The 15,072-nt window shown below is 46.0% G+C and overlaps 1 protein-coding gene across 2 annotated transcripts in view; it reads right to left on the bottom strand.

Annotated features, from left to right (window-relative positions):
* Positions 1–15,072, bottom strand: part of LOC119466483 (uncharacterized) — a 65,596-nt gene that overhangs the window by 25,161 nt on the left and 25,363 nt on the right. For both annotated transcript variants that reach the window (XM_049657837.1, XM_037726996.2), the window contains exons 2-3: positions 6,186–6,295; positions 852–929 (exon numbers count right to left, since the gene is read on the bottom strand). In XM_049657837.1, the coding sequence (XP_049513794.1) occupies positions 852–929; positions 6,186–6,295 (188 nt within the window). The remainder of the gene's footprint in view (positions 1–851; positions 930–6,185; positions 6,296–15,072) is intronic.

The following is a 15,072-nucleotide window of genomic DNA, read 5'->3' as shown; positions in this document are numbered from 1 at the left end:
AGCGCTTTCAAGATCACAGGCTGCTGTAGATTGTAATGACTCAAACCTGCTCTCCAATGACGATTCCTAATAATTCTCTAAGGTGACCGTGGTTTTAAATACGATTCTGAACATGTTTCTGGAGACCCTTCCGAAAAGTTCTGGGTATTCTTGTGAACAGTGCTTGATGAGCCTTCTTGGCTAAAAAAGCTTCATCGAAGTCCTATTCGCCATGAAGGATGGTAAAATTTTTTTCAGAGAAGATTCATTTGTGAAATATGCTGAACATTTACCATTACGTTGAAAGCAAACGATAATACCACGCCAAGATAGTCTTCATGAAACGTGAAACTCAACAAGTCAGCTATAAGGATTTTAAAAAAAATGCTGCCAAAATCGCTCTCCCTTTTTCTGATAACCCCAGAACAGAACCGTAAAACAAGCTTGGTACTTCCCTGCAATTTCCTATCGAAAAGCTGGTCTTTCCTAGCTTAATTTGGACAAAGTTATCTTCAGAGACTGCTCCCTCAAGTTGGGCATTGCTGGCTCTCAATGTGGTATACTGATGGGAGCTATAGGACACTGTTCGTTTCATATTGTCGTGATCTGAACAGATGCTGAGTGTTCTGAGTAAGGGGCCACAACAACTCCACTGCTTGCACTTCTAATCTGGCCTTGGCGCCTGTATACTGCTCAGTGGGATGATAACGGTAAGCATAAGTGAGCGCAATGCACGGGTAAACGTGCAAAGGTCGGCTAGAGCAGAGACGTACCGCAGTTTCCTATCGAATCCTTAGAAGTTCCCCACTCACAGCTACAGTCAAAACGGCATCTCCTGCGAAATAAAGCCGGCATTCTGCGACCCTGCTCACCTGGTAGACCTTGTCGGAACTCCTCGAGCACCACACCGCATCGTCGACGCCCAACTCTTCCAGGCAGTCTTGTAGAGCCTGCGCCACGGTGCGCACGTTTCAGTGAAGCACAACTTTTGAGAGTCCCGTCAGCTCCCAGCGCCACAAGCATATTCAATTCAATTCAATTCAATGCTTTATCTTTCTGTGAAAGAAAGGAGCAGTCACAAAAAGCTACGTAGCGAGTAGCTTACGAGGTGGCTATACCCCCTCCAAATAACAGCAACGGGCAGTTCGCAAAACAGAACAGAGTACATAGGGAAGATATTACAAAGATGGGTGAAATATTTTAAACCACTAAAGTGAGAGCATTGTAGCGTTGTAACTATGTAACATAGGAGCATTGTAAAGCCTGTTCTCACTCTGCATCAGCACAATCTTAATATTGTGTTTCAGTTAGCAAAACAATGTACAACTACCTGAAAATCTCAATTTAGGTCATTGATCAAGCATGAACAGCGTCGACAAAGCCGCAGGCTTTTAGTATAGGTATGCAACAACGCTTTGTGGCCAAGGATAGTCACGGTCAGTTCCAAAAGGCAAAGTTGCCTTTTGGGCCTATATTTTTTTTAGCATGAGCGATATCGTTTTAATTACCGGTTACGATCTAATTTATGTGAAATTCAAATGGCTTGCTTGATCTACAACCTGAAGGGAAGCAGTGTTGCTACAACAACGTGGCTGGAGGACATATACTTAACGGCAGAAAAATCCAATGTGCTCCTCCTTATGCTACTTCAATAAATGGTTGACGCCTACTTGCGAGTTTTCCCCGAAGGCATTCGTCGCAGGCCACAAGAGCTTGTTTTTCGCTGCCATTTCTTAACCAGCTGCCTTGCCACCTACACACCGACTCTTGCTGGTTGTGGTTCGGAGCTGTCAAGTTCACAAACCTACTTTCGTCCCTCCTCACCAAAAATAATTTATAAAAAGTTTATGGATAAGGTACGAGACAATTTAGAAAGAAGCACAGGTCTATATGGGCCTTTTTCTGTGAAGTCTACAAATTGCCCTCAATGTTATTTATCTTTTTCAGAACACGACTTTAAAACATATCTAAAACGCTTAATCCCGGTATTAGTAAAAACTTCATTGCAGAGCTTCAAAACTCTAAGGTTAGCTGAGAAGGTGTATTCTTTGCACTAAAATATAGCGGTACTATCACTTTGATGAACGCCCGTATAACTTATGCCCGAACTGGCTTATGCGCGGTGATGCCGAATGTGTGCTTATCCTTTTTGTATGGACTAGCCCAGCTTGTCCTCGGCAGTCAAAGGCGTAATGTCTATAAAGCTGCAGTCAATCAGATTTGATAAGTATATAACGAATGAAACACTTTTCAACGGATTGTCTGCAGGCAGTGTACAGACTTTATACGAGGAAAACGGGAAGTTCCACGAAGGTAGAGCGGTCTGCAAGAAACCTTGAAAGGAAACCAGCGAAACGGAACGACGAAAGAAGAGTCGAGAATCAAATAGGGCACGCAATGTTTGGTTCTCTGTTTTCGTCATTGTTTCCTCGGTTCGCACTTAGGTTCACAAGCACTAAATGGGTCTGCAAGATAAACTACAAGAAGCCTATATACAATCCGTAGACCTCTGAAATCCATCTTTGAAGGGCCTAACCCAGCTATACCACCCGCGACATGCTTGAAAGGAAGTGTAGAACAGAGCCAGACTGGCTGGTTGAAAAGTGAACACTCCTTTTCACGTGCCCAGGCTTGACAGCTGGTACGGTTTGCCGACTACAAAGTATGCTGTCCGGACTAGGGGCTCGAGTTTGATGCTGTCTGCATTGACGAGGCTGCACCTCGACGCATACTATAAGTGAATATATCTTTGTTTTCTATGAGCTAAATAAATTGTCAGTGTGCGATATTTCTTCCATGTTCCACATCATCATCATCAGCCTATATTTATGTCCACAGCAGGACGAAGGCCTCTCCCTGCGATCTCCAATTACCCCTGTCTTGCGCTAGATGATTCCAACTTGTGCTCGCAAATTTCCTAACTTCATCACCCCACCTAGTTTTCTGCCGTCCTCGACTGCGCTTCGCTTCTCTTGGTATCCGTTCTGTAACTCTAATTTTCCACCGATTATCCATCCTACGCATTACATGGCCTGCCCAGCTCCACTTTTTCCGCTTAATGTCAACTAGAATATTGACTATCTCCGTTTGTTCTGATCCACACCGCTCTCTTCCTGTCTTAAAGTTAGGCCTAACATTTTTCGTTCCATCGCTATTTGTACGGTCCTTAATTTGTTCTCGAGCTTCTTTGTTAACCTCTAATTTTCTGCCCCATATGTTAGCACCGGTACAATGCAATGGTTGTACACTTTTCTTTTCAACGACAGTAGTAAGCTCCCAGTCAGGATTTGGTAGTTCCTGCCGTATGCACACGAACCCAGTTCTTCTGTAAGTTTCCTTCTCATGATCAGGGTCACCTGTGAGTAATTGATCTAGATAAACGTACTCCTTTACAAACTCTAGGGGTTAACTGGCGATCCTGAATTCTTGTTCTCTTTCCAGGCTAGTGAACATTATCTTTGTCTTCTGCATATTAATCTTCAACCCCACTCTTGCATTTTCTTGGTTAAGGTCCTCAATAATTTGGTGTAATTCGTCCCCATTGTTGCTGAATAGGACAATGTCATCTGCAAACCGAATGTTGCTGAGATATTCACCGTTGATTCTCACTCCCAAGCCTTCTCAGTCTATGAGCTTGAATACTTCTAAGCATGCAGTGAATAGCATTGCAGAGATTGTGTCTCCTCGCCTGACCCCTTCCTTGATAGGTAACTTTCTACTTTTCTTGTGGAGGACCAAGGTTGCTGTGCAGTCCTTGTAGATATTTGCCAATATATTCACGTCTGCAGCCTGTACTCCTTGGTTGCGTAATGCCTCTATGACTGCTGGTATCTCTACTGCTGGTATCTCTACTGAATCAAACGTCTTTCCTCTTCTTCTTTCTTGGGTTTACGTGCCAAAACCAGTTCTGATTATGAGGCACGCCGTAGTGGAGGGCTCCGGGTTAATTTTGACCACCTGGGGTTCTTTAACGTGCACTACAACGCAAGCACACGGGCGTTTTTGCATTTCGCCTCTATCGAAATGCGGCCGCCGTGGCCGGGATTCGATCCCGCGACCTCGTGCTCAGCAGCGCAACGCCTTAGCTGACAGAGCCACCCCGGCGGGTACTGAATCAAACGTCGATCAAATCCCAGCGATATGGTACAAGTAACATCGACGTAACTACAAATTCTTCATATCACGTACCTTTTTCTGTGTACACTCATCCAGTAATTTTCGTCATTCGCAAGCGTGCAAGTCAAAAAAGATGTAGATAATTACACAGAATTATCCCGTACAGATTTTCTAGAGCAAGATTCGACCGGTGGTTCTCGACAAGTATTATCTTTCTGCTGGTCGGTTCAGAGTGGATCCACGTGCGAGGTCTGCGGCACCGAAGAAACTTTCGACCACCTGCTGTGCCACTGTCCACAATATGCCTCAGAAAGACAAAAACTTGCTAACGCGCTACAAAAACTCAACAATCGGCCGCTTTCAGCGCAGTTGCTGCTGGAACACCACCCCCATCGCTCGTCGGCCCGCAAAGCGGTGGAGGCACTTTTGTGCTTCTTGAGGACGACGGGCTTGTGTGAACGTCTGTGACTATTAGTGCAATGCCACATGCGTCAGCGAACCCACCACTAATTTCCTTTCCTTCCCTCCTCTCTCTCTGTCATCTTTGTGTTCCCCTTTCCCATTCCCCCGGTGTAGGGTAGCCAACCGGACGTTATTCTGGTTGACCTGCCTGCCTTCTGCTTTTCTCTTTCCTCCTCCGCACGTTTTCCAGTAGTCGCGTTTCGGGTCAACTTGCCCTGCAGTATAGGTCGCTTTATTTCGCCGAAGTGTCAGAACGCGTCGTTCCTCCCAATGAAAGCCAACGACAGCTTCGCGTTGGTGACATCTTCCGCCGAGAGCCTACGTAAAGCACTATGTATTACTCTTGCAAATTTAGATTAATAAAATGAAAACTCGATCCTAGCGCCCGTTCCAGTGTTTAGCTAACTTCCCCAAAGACGCTGCGGGATTCGCCGGAACATTCGCGAGCTCTTGCACAACGACGAGGTAGCGGTGTCGCGACGCGGCATGGCAACTGCGCTTAACGCCAAATCAGCAAATGCTGCGTCGGCGGTGCTGCCGTTAACAGAGCTATAGCTCAGGACGCGTATGCCATAGCCTAGGTTTAATCGTTGTATCGTAAAGGGCACGCCACCGACGAGCAAACACGCCGCGAGATCGTAAAAGAGCGGTTTCGACCGGAAGAGCTATACGCGAAATCGCGGGTCTTGAGCACATACGTGCAACGATCCCCGAGAGCTCACTGTCTCCAGCTCTTATGCACCACTTCTGTTCTTTTATACTGTCCATGCTGTAACACTTACTGTTAGGAAGGTAATGTCTTGCCGTACTGCAGCAGCGTGGACAGTAAAAAAAAAATTCCAATTCTTAAAGGGACACTAAATGAAAATATTCAGCCAAGTTAGATCGCTGGATTATTCGACTAGAAGTCTTATCAATAAATGACTGTCGCATAAAGAACTGCCCCCCAAGTTATCGCTGCTGCTCCGCTAATTGAATCGCCCGTGCCAAAACGTACGAGTTGACGTAATATTCATATGATCTCCCGCTCTGCCACTCTATGAATAGCCAGTGCTGACGTCGCATGAGAGGTATCACAGTCAAATATAGGTGGTGCCTCAGTGATTTTCCATTTTCGGCATTTTTTCGCTTACAAAAGCTCCATTATCGCTACGGATGACGAATTCGTTATTGCAGAAGCCTAAGCTTTTAATTTAGCTCAACTTAATATTTTCCTTTAGTGTCCCTTCATAAATTTGTCTTACTGCTAACACTTACCTACCCGCCGTGGTTACTCAGTGGCTATGGTGTTGGGCTGCTGAGCACGAGGTCGCGGGATTGAATCCCGGCCACGGCGGCCGCATTTCGATGGGGGCGAAATGCGAAAACACCGGTGTACTTAGATTTAGGTGCACGTTAAAGCAGCCCAGGTGGTCCAAATTTCTGGAGTCCGCCACTAAGGCGTGCATCATAATCAGATCGTGGTTATGGCACGTAAAACCTCATAATATTTAACACTCTTACCTCTTGTAGGATTAAAATGGAAACGTTAAAGCGGACAAGATTTTTTTTTTTTTTTGCGCGCGACTTGTGGCATGATGATGACCACGCGTCTGCCATATGTTCCTCGTGTTCGTCATTGCACCAACCTGCTTGGCGGAGGTCCGCGTCTCCTGGTGTCCGTTGACATCCTTGCGCACAGCACCGTTGGCTGCCTGCAGCGTCTGCTGTGGCTGCTGCTGCTTCGGTTTCGCGATTTCTGCGAGCATGAAAATGCACAATGACAATGCTGTTTATTGTCGCATCAGTACAGTGTAATGACATGAAGGAGCCTGCGGAAAAAGCTGTCAGTTTCGACAGCTTGACAAAGCCACAGGCCCCCGCATTGGCGTTACCCAGCACTCATACATAACAAGCCTGTATCATTTCAGAAACTGTACAAAATTTTACAAAAATGCGCAAATAATAAAAGGAAGTTGTGTACAAAACATACAACCTTATACAATCTTACAGGAATACATAAACTACAATCAAATATGCCTATACAGACAAATATTCTTGTACAAAGGCGAAAAAGAAAAAGCACAAGTTGTACATTATGATGCAGACATTTCTGCGTGACGCAGAGCAACAACGAAAACTAGGCAAACATACTGTTGTTGCCCCCCCCCCCCCCCCCCAAATAAAGGGGGGGGGGGGGGGGTGAATGCACCAGACCAACCACAATTCTTGCTCAGAAACAAACATTCTGCGAACTTAGTCTAGTTTAAGTTGAAATAACTACGTATGGCTTTAAAGGTAGTGTTCTCCAATTTAATCGCTGCGCTGATTAATCTATTTAGTAATCTTGGTAGGTTATTTCGAAGTGTCTGTTGTCCATATGTTCTTACTGTTGGTACTTTCAAGGATTCGTTTTTGCGTGTTGCATATATAGCAGTATTGTTTTGTAACTTGGCATGTTGCTTAAGAAAACCCGATCCAGATTTTAACTCTTGTTTATATGCTCTACACAGTCGATAATCGTATATTGTTGCGATTGGCATAACCCTATACTTTACAAACAAATTCTTGCGTATTAAGGTAACTAGGGACATCTTCAATTATACGTAAGAACTTTTTTTTGCAAGACATGAATATTGTGCAGATTTTCTTCAGTGGTAGTAGCCCAAACTAAATGACAATAATCAAGGCGAGATTGAAACAAACTTTAAAATAAGCATCAGGATATCTTGTGGCAGTATATGGCGATCGCGATGAACAATAGCAATTACCTGTGACAGTTTTACTGCCTAAAAATCGATGTGGAGGTATAGCATTATTATTAGGCCACGAGGATTTCGTGGTAGCTCACCATAAGCCACAAAGAAAGCGTGAAACAAGGACCAAGAGGTGCAGTTTATTCACACACGCTGCAGACAGGCTGGGCCTTGTTTATAGGGCGCATGATTGATCTAAACTCCGCTCTTTCTCTCTACCTATTTTCCTATTCCATCCTTCTCCACGTGAATTGTAGTGAACTGTATAAACTCGAGTTATCCCACTGCTGTGATTTCCCTCTCACGGACTCTAATTCAAACAAGGCTAGAAATATTGCCAGACACCAGCGACTCATTGCATGACTTCGAATAATTAATCCGAACAGCCATTATTCGCCCACGATTCCTGGATGCATTTAATTATCCCGCGCATTGTTGAGAAGAACACACCGCTATTTCTGGAAATGATTGAGATAAGCAAAATCACACACGTGTGTGTATACTGTGTATGAGTAGGTCGTTTTGTGTATTAATACCTTTCTCTTCAGGAGTAGCATACTAGGCCGTATGACCAGAAAAACATCTCCAGTATTCGTTGGAGAATGTTCTCTCTTAGTGCCACTGGGAGAGCTCCTGGAAACTACAGGAGAACGCTTAGCGGCTCCCCCGCTATTTGAGGAAACATGCAGCTTGTATGCAGCAACAAACGTGTGGTGCGCCCTAGCGCCATCCGTTTGCAAGCAGCACATGCGAGACCTGTTAGCGAGATCTAGACGACGTTGTCTGTTTTACTGCATGCGTTCCATCCTACTATAGTGACACTGACCAATGGCGTAGCCAGGAGGTAGCATACCGGGCACGTGCCTGAGATAACAGCTTGCTTTCCCGCCGAGACAGTTTATGGCTCTGGTATCGCGTGCGCACGGGTGCGCATTCGCGTGATACTTTTCATATATCGTGAGCTGTTTGCAGGCAAAGGTAAACACGCGATATGTATATACATCGCTGGAAACACCTCATTTTCACGTCTCTTACGGTTCTGTACAACCGCCCAATTGAAATCTTGACAATTGGAACAACTAAAAGTTAGATAATTACTTTAATTAACTAATTAGATGTAACGGATTAAAACTGGTGGTTTCTGAACAAAATTTTAAACAACAAGCACTGTTATTCGAGTAGAAGAATCCGTTTTTTTTTTTTTTTTACTCGGTGCATGATAGCAACGACGGCCTGGTAGATATAGCTCCATATTGTTTCCTGTTGCCTCTGTAATCGAAAATTTCTCTCAGTATGCGTAATCAGCTGATGCTGTGATTCCTGAGAATGAGAACGAAAATCAGACACGAGCGCACCTTCATGATGGGGGTGTGTTCCTGCTGATGACGTCATACTTAGACCACAAATCGGCACTTCATAAACGATATTGTGGGTTTTCTTTAATGGATTAACTTTCTCGTATTTGCGTGCAGCGTCTAGCGTTACCGAAAGGACCGTGTGTACTGTGAAAGGATGTATCGGTCATTCTTGCCTTATTCGGCGCATGTAGAGACACGATAGCATCACAGCACATTTCATGTCCTGCACAGCAACAGCCGGCAGTGACAGCCAGACCAGCACCGCGGGACGCAATCGGCAACAACAGCGCCGCCGCCACCTCAAAGTACTGCACTGAAATACACGGCTCACGTAATTTCGCAAAACTGCGCGTGTGCACGGAGACGCGCCGCACAATGACGAAAATACGCAATACGCGCCAACCGCGCGCGGTGAAGCTTACTGGAACGGAATGAACGAAACACGCGGATGGCTCATTTCAAGGAAGGAAAAGTCAAAGTAGCTGTGGAGAAAGAGGGTGTCAAGCACGGTGGTGTCGGCACATCGGCAACAATCATGACGAAGGGTCCACATTACAGTCTGCGCATGCGCCTGCGGTGGTGGTCCGGGTGACAAGTGAGGCAGCGAACGTCCCCCTAATAGCGGACGTCCGGTGGGGCCCGGGAAACCGCTGCCACGGCCCCGATGAGATCGAAAGAAAAGCCGTTTTCCCGTTGCGGCACCCCGACACGCGTTGCCGCGCTACACTAAAGACCTGTCACGTGCTGCGCATATCAGCATCGATATATTAGCGCGTGGGCGCGGTCGTGATCGCTCGTTGCGACCCGCTTCCCAACGTTGCGGCTTCGAAGCGTTGCTAAACTCGTTCGTATATGCCGATCCCAATGCGCGATGACATTGTTGCTCATGTTCCGACACCCGTCTGCAACGTATTGCAACATTCAAGCGGCCAAGGTCGCTGTGGCACTCTGAAGTGTTTCCGTATGGCATCGTTGCCAGGATTCAAAAAAGAAATATCGACATTTAAGTAAGGCCTGTTGTGAAAAGAGAAAAATATCCACATCATTAAATAAGCATGTCAATTAAATACGTGGTTTAGCCGCTGTAACGCTGCTTTCGTTTTATTGATTTCGTTTCGTCTATCAGCATGTAGAGCTTAGAATACGCTTTGAAACGCTTTGCGCTTGCGTCGGGTCAAATAGCAACGGCTTATCGATAAATGTGAAAGCGCTCCAGTCTACCAAATCCTTCCCTGTGGCAGTTTTCACTTTGAGACGCTATGCGAGATCGTACCTCCTTCACGATCAGCGCACTTTATGCAGGGCACTGTATTCGCGAACAGCACAAGTCTTAACAGAACATGTAACGTTTCTTCGCAAGAGAGGACTAAATCAGCAGTCATGCGATTGCCGTCGTATAGTATATCGTCGTCTCCGCGGTCGTCACCTTTTTACTGCCGTCATGCACACACACTCGCGTCACGAACAAAATTGCTCGCTTTACACGAACATGCTGCTCCACTTTGCAGAGCCCCGAACGATGGTGGATAGCCAGGCAGGCATACCTGAAAAACTAGGGTCTGTACCCGAGCTAAGTTGGTACGGCGACATTTTAAGGCAGGTAAAGCGCAAAAAACACGTGGGGGTGGTCGCCTTTTCTAGACCAGACTGTTATGGGGAATTTACGTGCCAAAACCACGATCTGATTGTGAGGCACGCCGTACGGAATAATTTAGATCGCCTGGAGTTCTTTATTGTGTGACCAGACTTATAATCAGGAGTTACACCCTCGGCCACATAAGTGGGGATGCCCTCAACACCCAACACCCTCTTCCCTTAGTAATTTAATTACTAGTGAGGAGCAGTGGGAGGCTGCCTTGCACAGCTCCAGGCACGACGTTCAGGAGGCCGTCATGAGGCGGGCTTTGAGGGTGGCGGAGGACTACCTCGAGTAGACCCCCCCCCCCCCCCCTTTACCCTGCTGCCCCTTTCCTTTTAAAAGGGATGAATAAAGTCAATACTACTACAGGGATCAGGTCACCCGAGAAATTTTTTGAAGCGTCGTGTATTGAATGGCTTGGCATTAGTTGCGTTCTGTGTCGCTCTCGAGGAAAGAGCTCGATTATCTGCAACACTAAGTGATAAAGTGCCCCATCTTCTCTGATTATTATCTTTGTTATCACCTGTCTCTTTCCTCTTCCAATAGTTTTACACATGCACTGCATTTTTGGTGCCTCGGTTTTTACAGCGAAGCTGTCTATGACTAGGATCCGGGATTTTATGACGTCCGCGCGGAAGAAGTCTCCATTAAAAGGTGAGAGTGAAAGTGCCAACAAAGTGCCAACGTTTCATTGCTTCGATTAAAAATAGTGCGGTTACAAACCAGGCACTGAGATAATTGCATTGCGGAGCACGCTTTTGGAGACTTCAAAAGAAAAAAAAAAGTTAAGCAAATCTCGCGGCTTTAGCAGTGCAACGTTCTGAACGCTTGCGTGTAACTAGGACACGTAAAGTGCGTTGATTACTCACACTAGAGGCGTCTTGAACCTCGAGCGCACGAACATTTGTCGCTTGTCCTAAGCTCATGCGCGCAATTATTTCACATGATTTTTAAATGTTCCTGAATCCTCGTCTTTGCTCATGTTCTCATCAGTGCCACCGTTATTGTAGCGAAGTGGTCAAGAAGAGTTCAACGCCTGTTTTGGTGCGGTAGTGAAGGCCGCCTCGATAGCATACCGCCTCCGCTTTACTATAGGGTCCATTTTCCGTAGCCGTGTGCGCCATGTGGAGTACATTGGAATGTTAAAGCGCCGGTGTGCTTCGCGATGTTCATCGTCTGTATTACATACATGTCGTTGTGTGACCTGTCTGCTTACTATGCCCATCGTCTGTGGAGTAATAAATTATTCTAGCACTTGTTTTTTTCTTTATGGCAAGTCAGTTCTGCAGAATCCAGAAAATTACAAGTGTAATGCAAGGAAATATTCATCCAGCCGAATGTAACACGAAGCTACAAAAATAAGGGTTTCTCGGAAAAAACGCTTCGCAGTTGAGAACAAAATCGCGGACCAGGACAAATTTTTTCTCAGCTACGAAGCTTTCTGAGAAACCCGTAAGGGTTTCCTTTTTAGCTTCGTGCTATACATTCGACTGGATGAGAATCTTCCCTTTCGTTGTTTTTAACGTGACCTAAACATCTACAGGCCTGCAATAAATGTTCTTTGCATTGTTTTTGTGAACTAGTTTAATTAGGAGACTCCAAATGAATTTAAAGATTATGCAGTTTTGAAGAACGTGTTGGAACTTGTGTGCATGTAGCGGTTAATTAAATCCCAGAAACTAAATGCGATCCGTATGGTCATTATTGTCATCATGTGCACGCAGTCTCAGGTAATGCTTATGTTTGCGCATCGCACATGTCACAACTTGTAGTTTTCATGAGATGTTCATGTTTATTCACTGCACCATTTACGAGATAGGTCAAAATGCAAACAGTGGTTGATGCGAATGTACACATGAGATGCGACGTCGACGCAGTGATGTCATGAAGGTGTTGTTTCATTTATGCATGTCCAGAAATTAATTGTGAGGACAAGTGTATGCAGAGAAGTAGGACGCGAAAGAATGCAAATGTTGGCTATTATTCGTCCGCCTAACGAAAGCTGGCGCGCGTGCTCAACACGACATGACGAACGCGCCAGTCGCCACGAAGAGACAGTTGGCGTGGGCAGGACAATCATGTGATTTGTACCATGTATGCCTGTGACTTAGTGCACCACTGTGCTGGAAGACCGAGATTCGATCCCACCATCTGACCTGCAATTATTTTATTTTTGCGAAATCTTCTTGGCGAACCCTCCATGAATTTTGGGACCGTGGCAGTGGCTGCATGTTGTTCAAGCTCTTTTACAATACAACGTCCTTTCACCAGAACCTGCGGAAACAAACCTCGTAAACCACTGTCTATGGCATCGTGTACGTCTCCTTCCAGACCGGAGCACGATGTTGACAGTCCTCTCCTTTGGTGTAACTTTTGAACGTGGTTACAAGACCCCTGTCCTCGAATGTAAGCGAGAGATATGAGCAGGCTGCAGAAAAGGGTCTCATTCCAGTGTGGCTCTTTGTATCATAGTAAAGGAACAGGGGAGTCAAACGGTCAAAGCCCTCACCGTAACCGCACCCAACATACCGCTTCGTTGCGTGCCCAAACGGAAACCCTAGAGTACAAAGACCTGCTCGCTGAACGCCGAATAGGACATTTGATTTTGATTACGACTTTGAGCGTGAACATTTATCAATCAAGCGGCGCCGCAACGCTCTCCCGAAGAGTCCTAATCTCCGCGTCATCGCGAAGCCTTCCACAACGCTTAGCTGCGACAGTTCTGAAGAGGCGCATTGCAGGATCCACTTCCCCGTAACTGCGATACAACGCGTATGCGGCGGTGACGTTCAACGGTTGCGCAATCGTTGCTTTTGTCTCGCTGAAGTGTTACATGCATAGATACTGTCGAACACGATTACATCTTCAAGCCCCCATTTTTCAAGGAGCGTGTTGCATCAAATAAACCTGACTATTACCTCGTATCGCTTACACCGCGCCTTCATTTTCTTTCCTGACAAATTTAGCAGGCTAAACTAGATTTCCGATTTGCCAGTATTGAGAGCGTCGGCATTTTGCGTCCGGCTTAAGCTCACAAGCGCATGTTTGTAGATGTTTTCAGACACTGTCTCGGCCTCAGGCACACAGTTGGAGCTAATCCCCATCTCTCTCTTCGTCAAGGCACATAAATTGTGACGCGAATGTTTTACTGTAGCTGTACCCTACGCGTCTACAAAATTTGTCCGAACCGCTTAAGAGAGCCTTTAACTTGTTCTTTTAAATGCAACAAACGTCATAACATTTGGTGCAGTGGTTGCCGAGAAAATCTATTTCCGCTTTGCCGTGCATTTAGATACGAACCCTCGAGTTAAAGCGTCCTCTTAATACGCGTTCTTCGTTCTTGCGCAATGTAGTACAGCGCACACAAAGGGTACACATTGAACTAATTCATCGCTCTGTTATCTGAGTCATACGTTGACGTGCGCTATCGTTTATAGAGGTTAGCTGAACAGCGAATAACGGTGAACAACAAACAGCTTTGGTTCATACCATCGTCGTCTCACAACGCCACCTTCTGTTCCCTCACATACTTTTGGGACGTAGAAGGCATAGGATCGCACCGGTATTTGAGTGCCTCCCGCAGAGCCTCCTACTGTTGGTGAAGCAACGTACTTTTACCTCCACTCTATACGCGTCACACAGAGCCACAGTCATAAAGCCTACCGTAAAGGATGCGGCGTGGGGCACGCTTCTCTTGTTAAAAGTACGTGGCTTACGGTTTTACGTTTGGATTAACTGCTACGCTATAGCGCCAATAAAAGCAGGAGGCTGCCCACGTGGATTACATCAGTACGCCTCACCACAACTCCCGTGTGGTCGCCACAATCACAAGATTTTGGGTAGAGGCGATCGAATGTATCCTCGTAGTCACCACTATGTTGATGGCATCTGTCGAAAATTATGGGGAAAGCTGAAGCACAACGGAACATACTCGCGAGACAGCGGAATATGAGTTATACGCGACCACCGTGGCGTATGCGCCGTACTTCGGCCTGCCTTTGAGTAAATATTAAATTGTTCGAGCTAGAGTTGTCTAATTTCTGCGACATTCCTCTGCATTTTCAATGATGGGGGACAGTCTTTGCACTCTTCCACACCTTGTGGGAATTATGAAAGCGTAGCAAGCGAAAGTGCCTTCCACAAGCGCAGGAGCATTCGCCAAAATAAGTATGCCACACGCACGTGCACGCGCGCGACGCAAGGGCTCGTCAGTCAATTTCTCTTGCCAGCTGGCTCAGTGTGCAAATTCAGTGGAAATTGCTCAAGTCAAACGGGGGCATTCAGGATCTCAGAAAAGTGGGAATAGACTTCAGCCAACACATTGTCGCTTGTTGCAGAGAGCTTTGCACAACAAGCTTTGATATACTGACGTGCGCCGCCTAAAGTAAAGGGCACATCGTTTTAAAAAAATGCTTCTCGGGTTTCACGTTACAAAATCACGATCTGATGAGGCACTCCGTAGTGGCGGACTTGGGAATAATTTTGACCACCTGGGGTTCTTTAATGTGCATCTAATGCACGGTACAGGTGCGTTTTTTTGTTTTGTGCATTTGGCCCTCATCGTTGTGCGGCCGCCGCGGCTCGAATTTGATCCCGCAGCCTCGGCCTTATCATCGCAACAAGTCCCGTTTCACTACTTTTTGTACAGTTACGCTACGCACAGCTTTGTGATCCGACATCTTGTTCTTTCTTTTCTCTTAAGATCTCTTCTTCCTATCTTCGACGTCTATTCTATCCTTTCCTTCCTAAAGAGTAGGCAGGCGTTGCGCCCCTCATGGTGGCA

The sequence above is a fragment of the Dermacentor silvarum genome, chromosome 10 (genome assembly GCF_013339745.2).
Source record: "Dermacentor silvarum isolate Dsil-2018 chromosome 10, BIME_Dsil_1.4, whole genome shotgun sequence".
In the NCBI taxonomy this organism is placed as follows: Eukaryota; Metazoa; Arthropoda; class Arachnida; order Ixodida; family Ixodidae; genus Dermacentor; species Dermacentor silvarum.
This window is presented reverse-complemented; position numbering and strand designations above follow the sequence as displayed.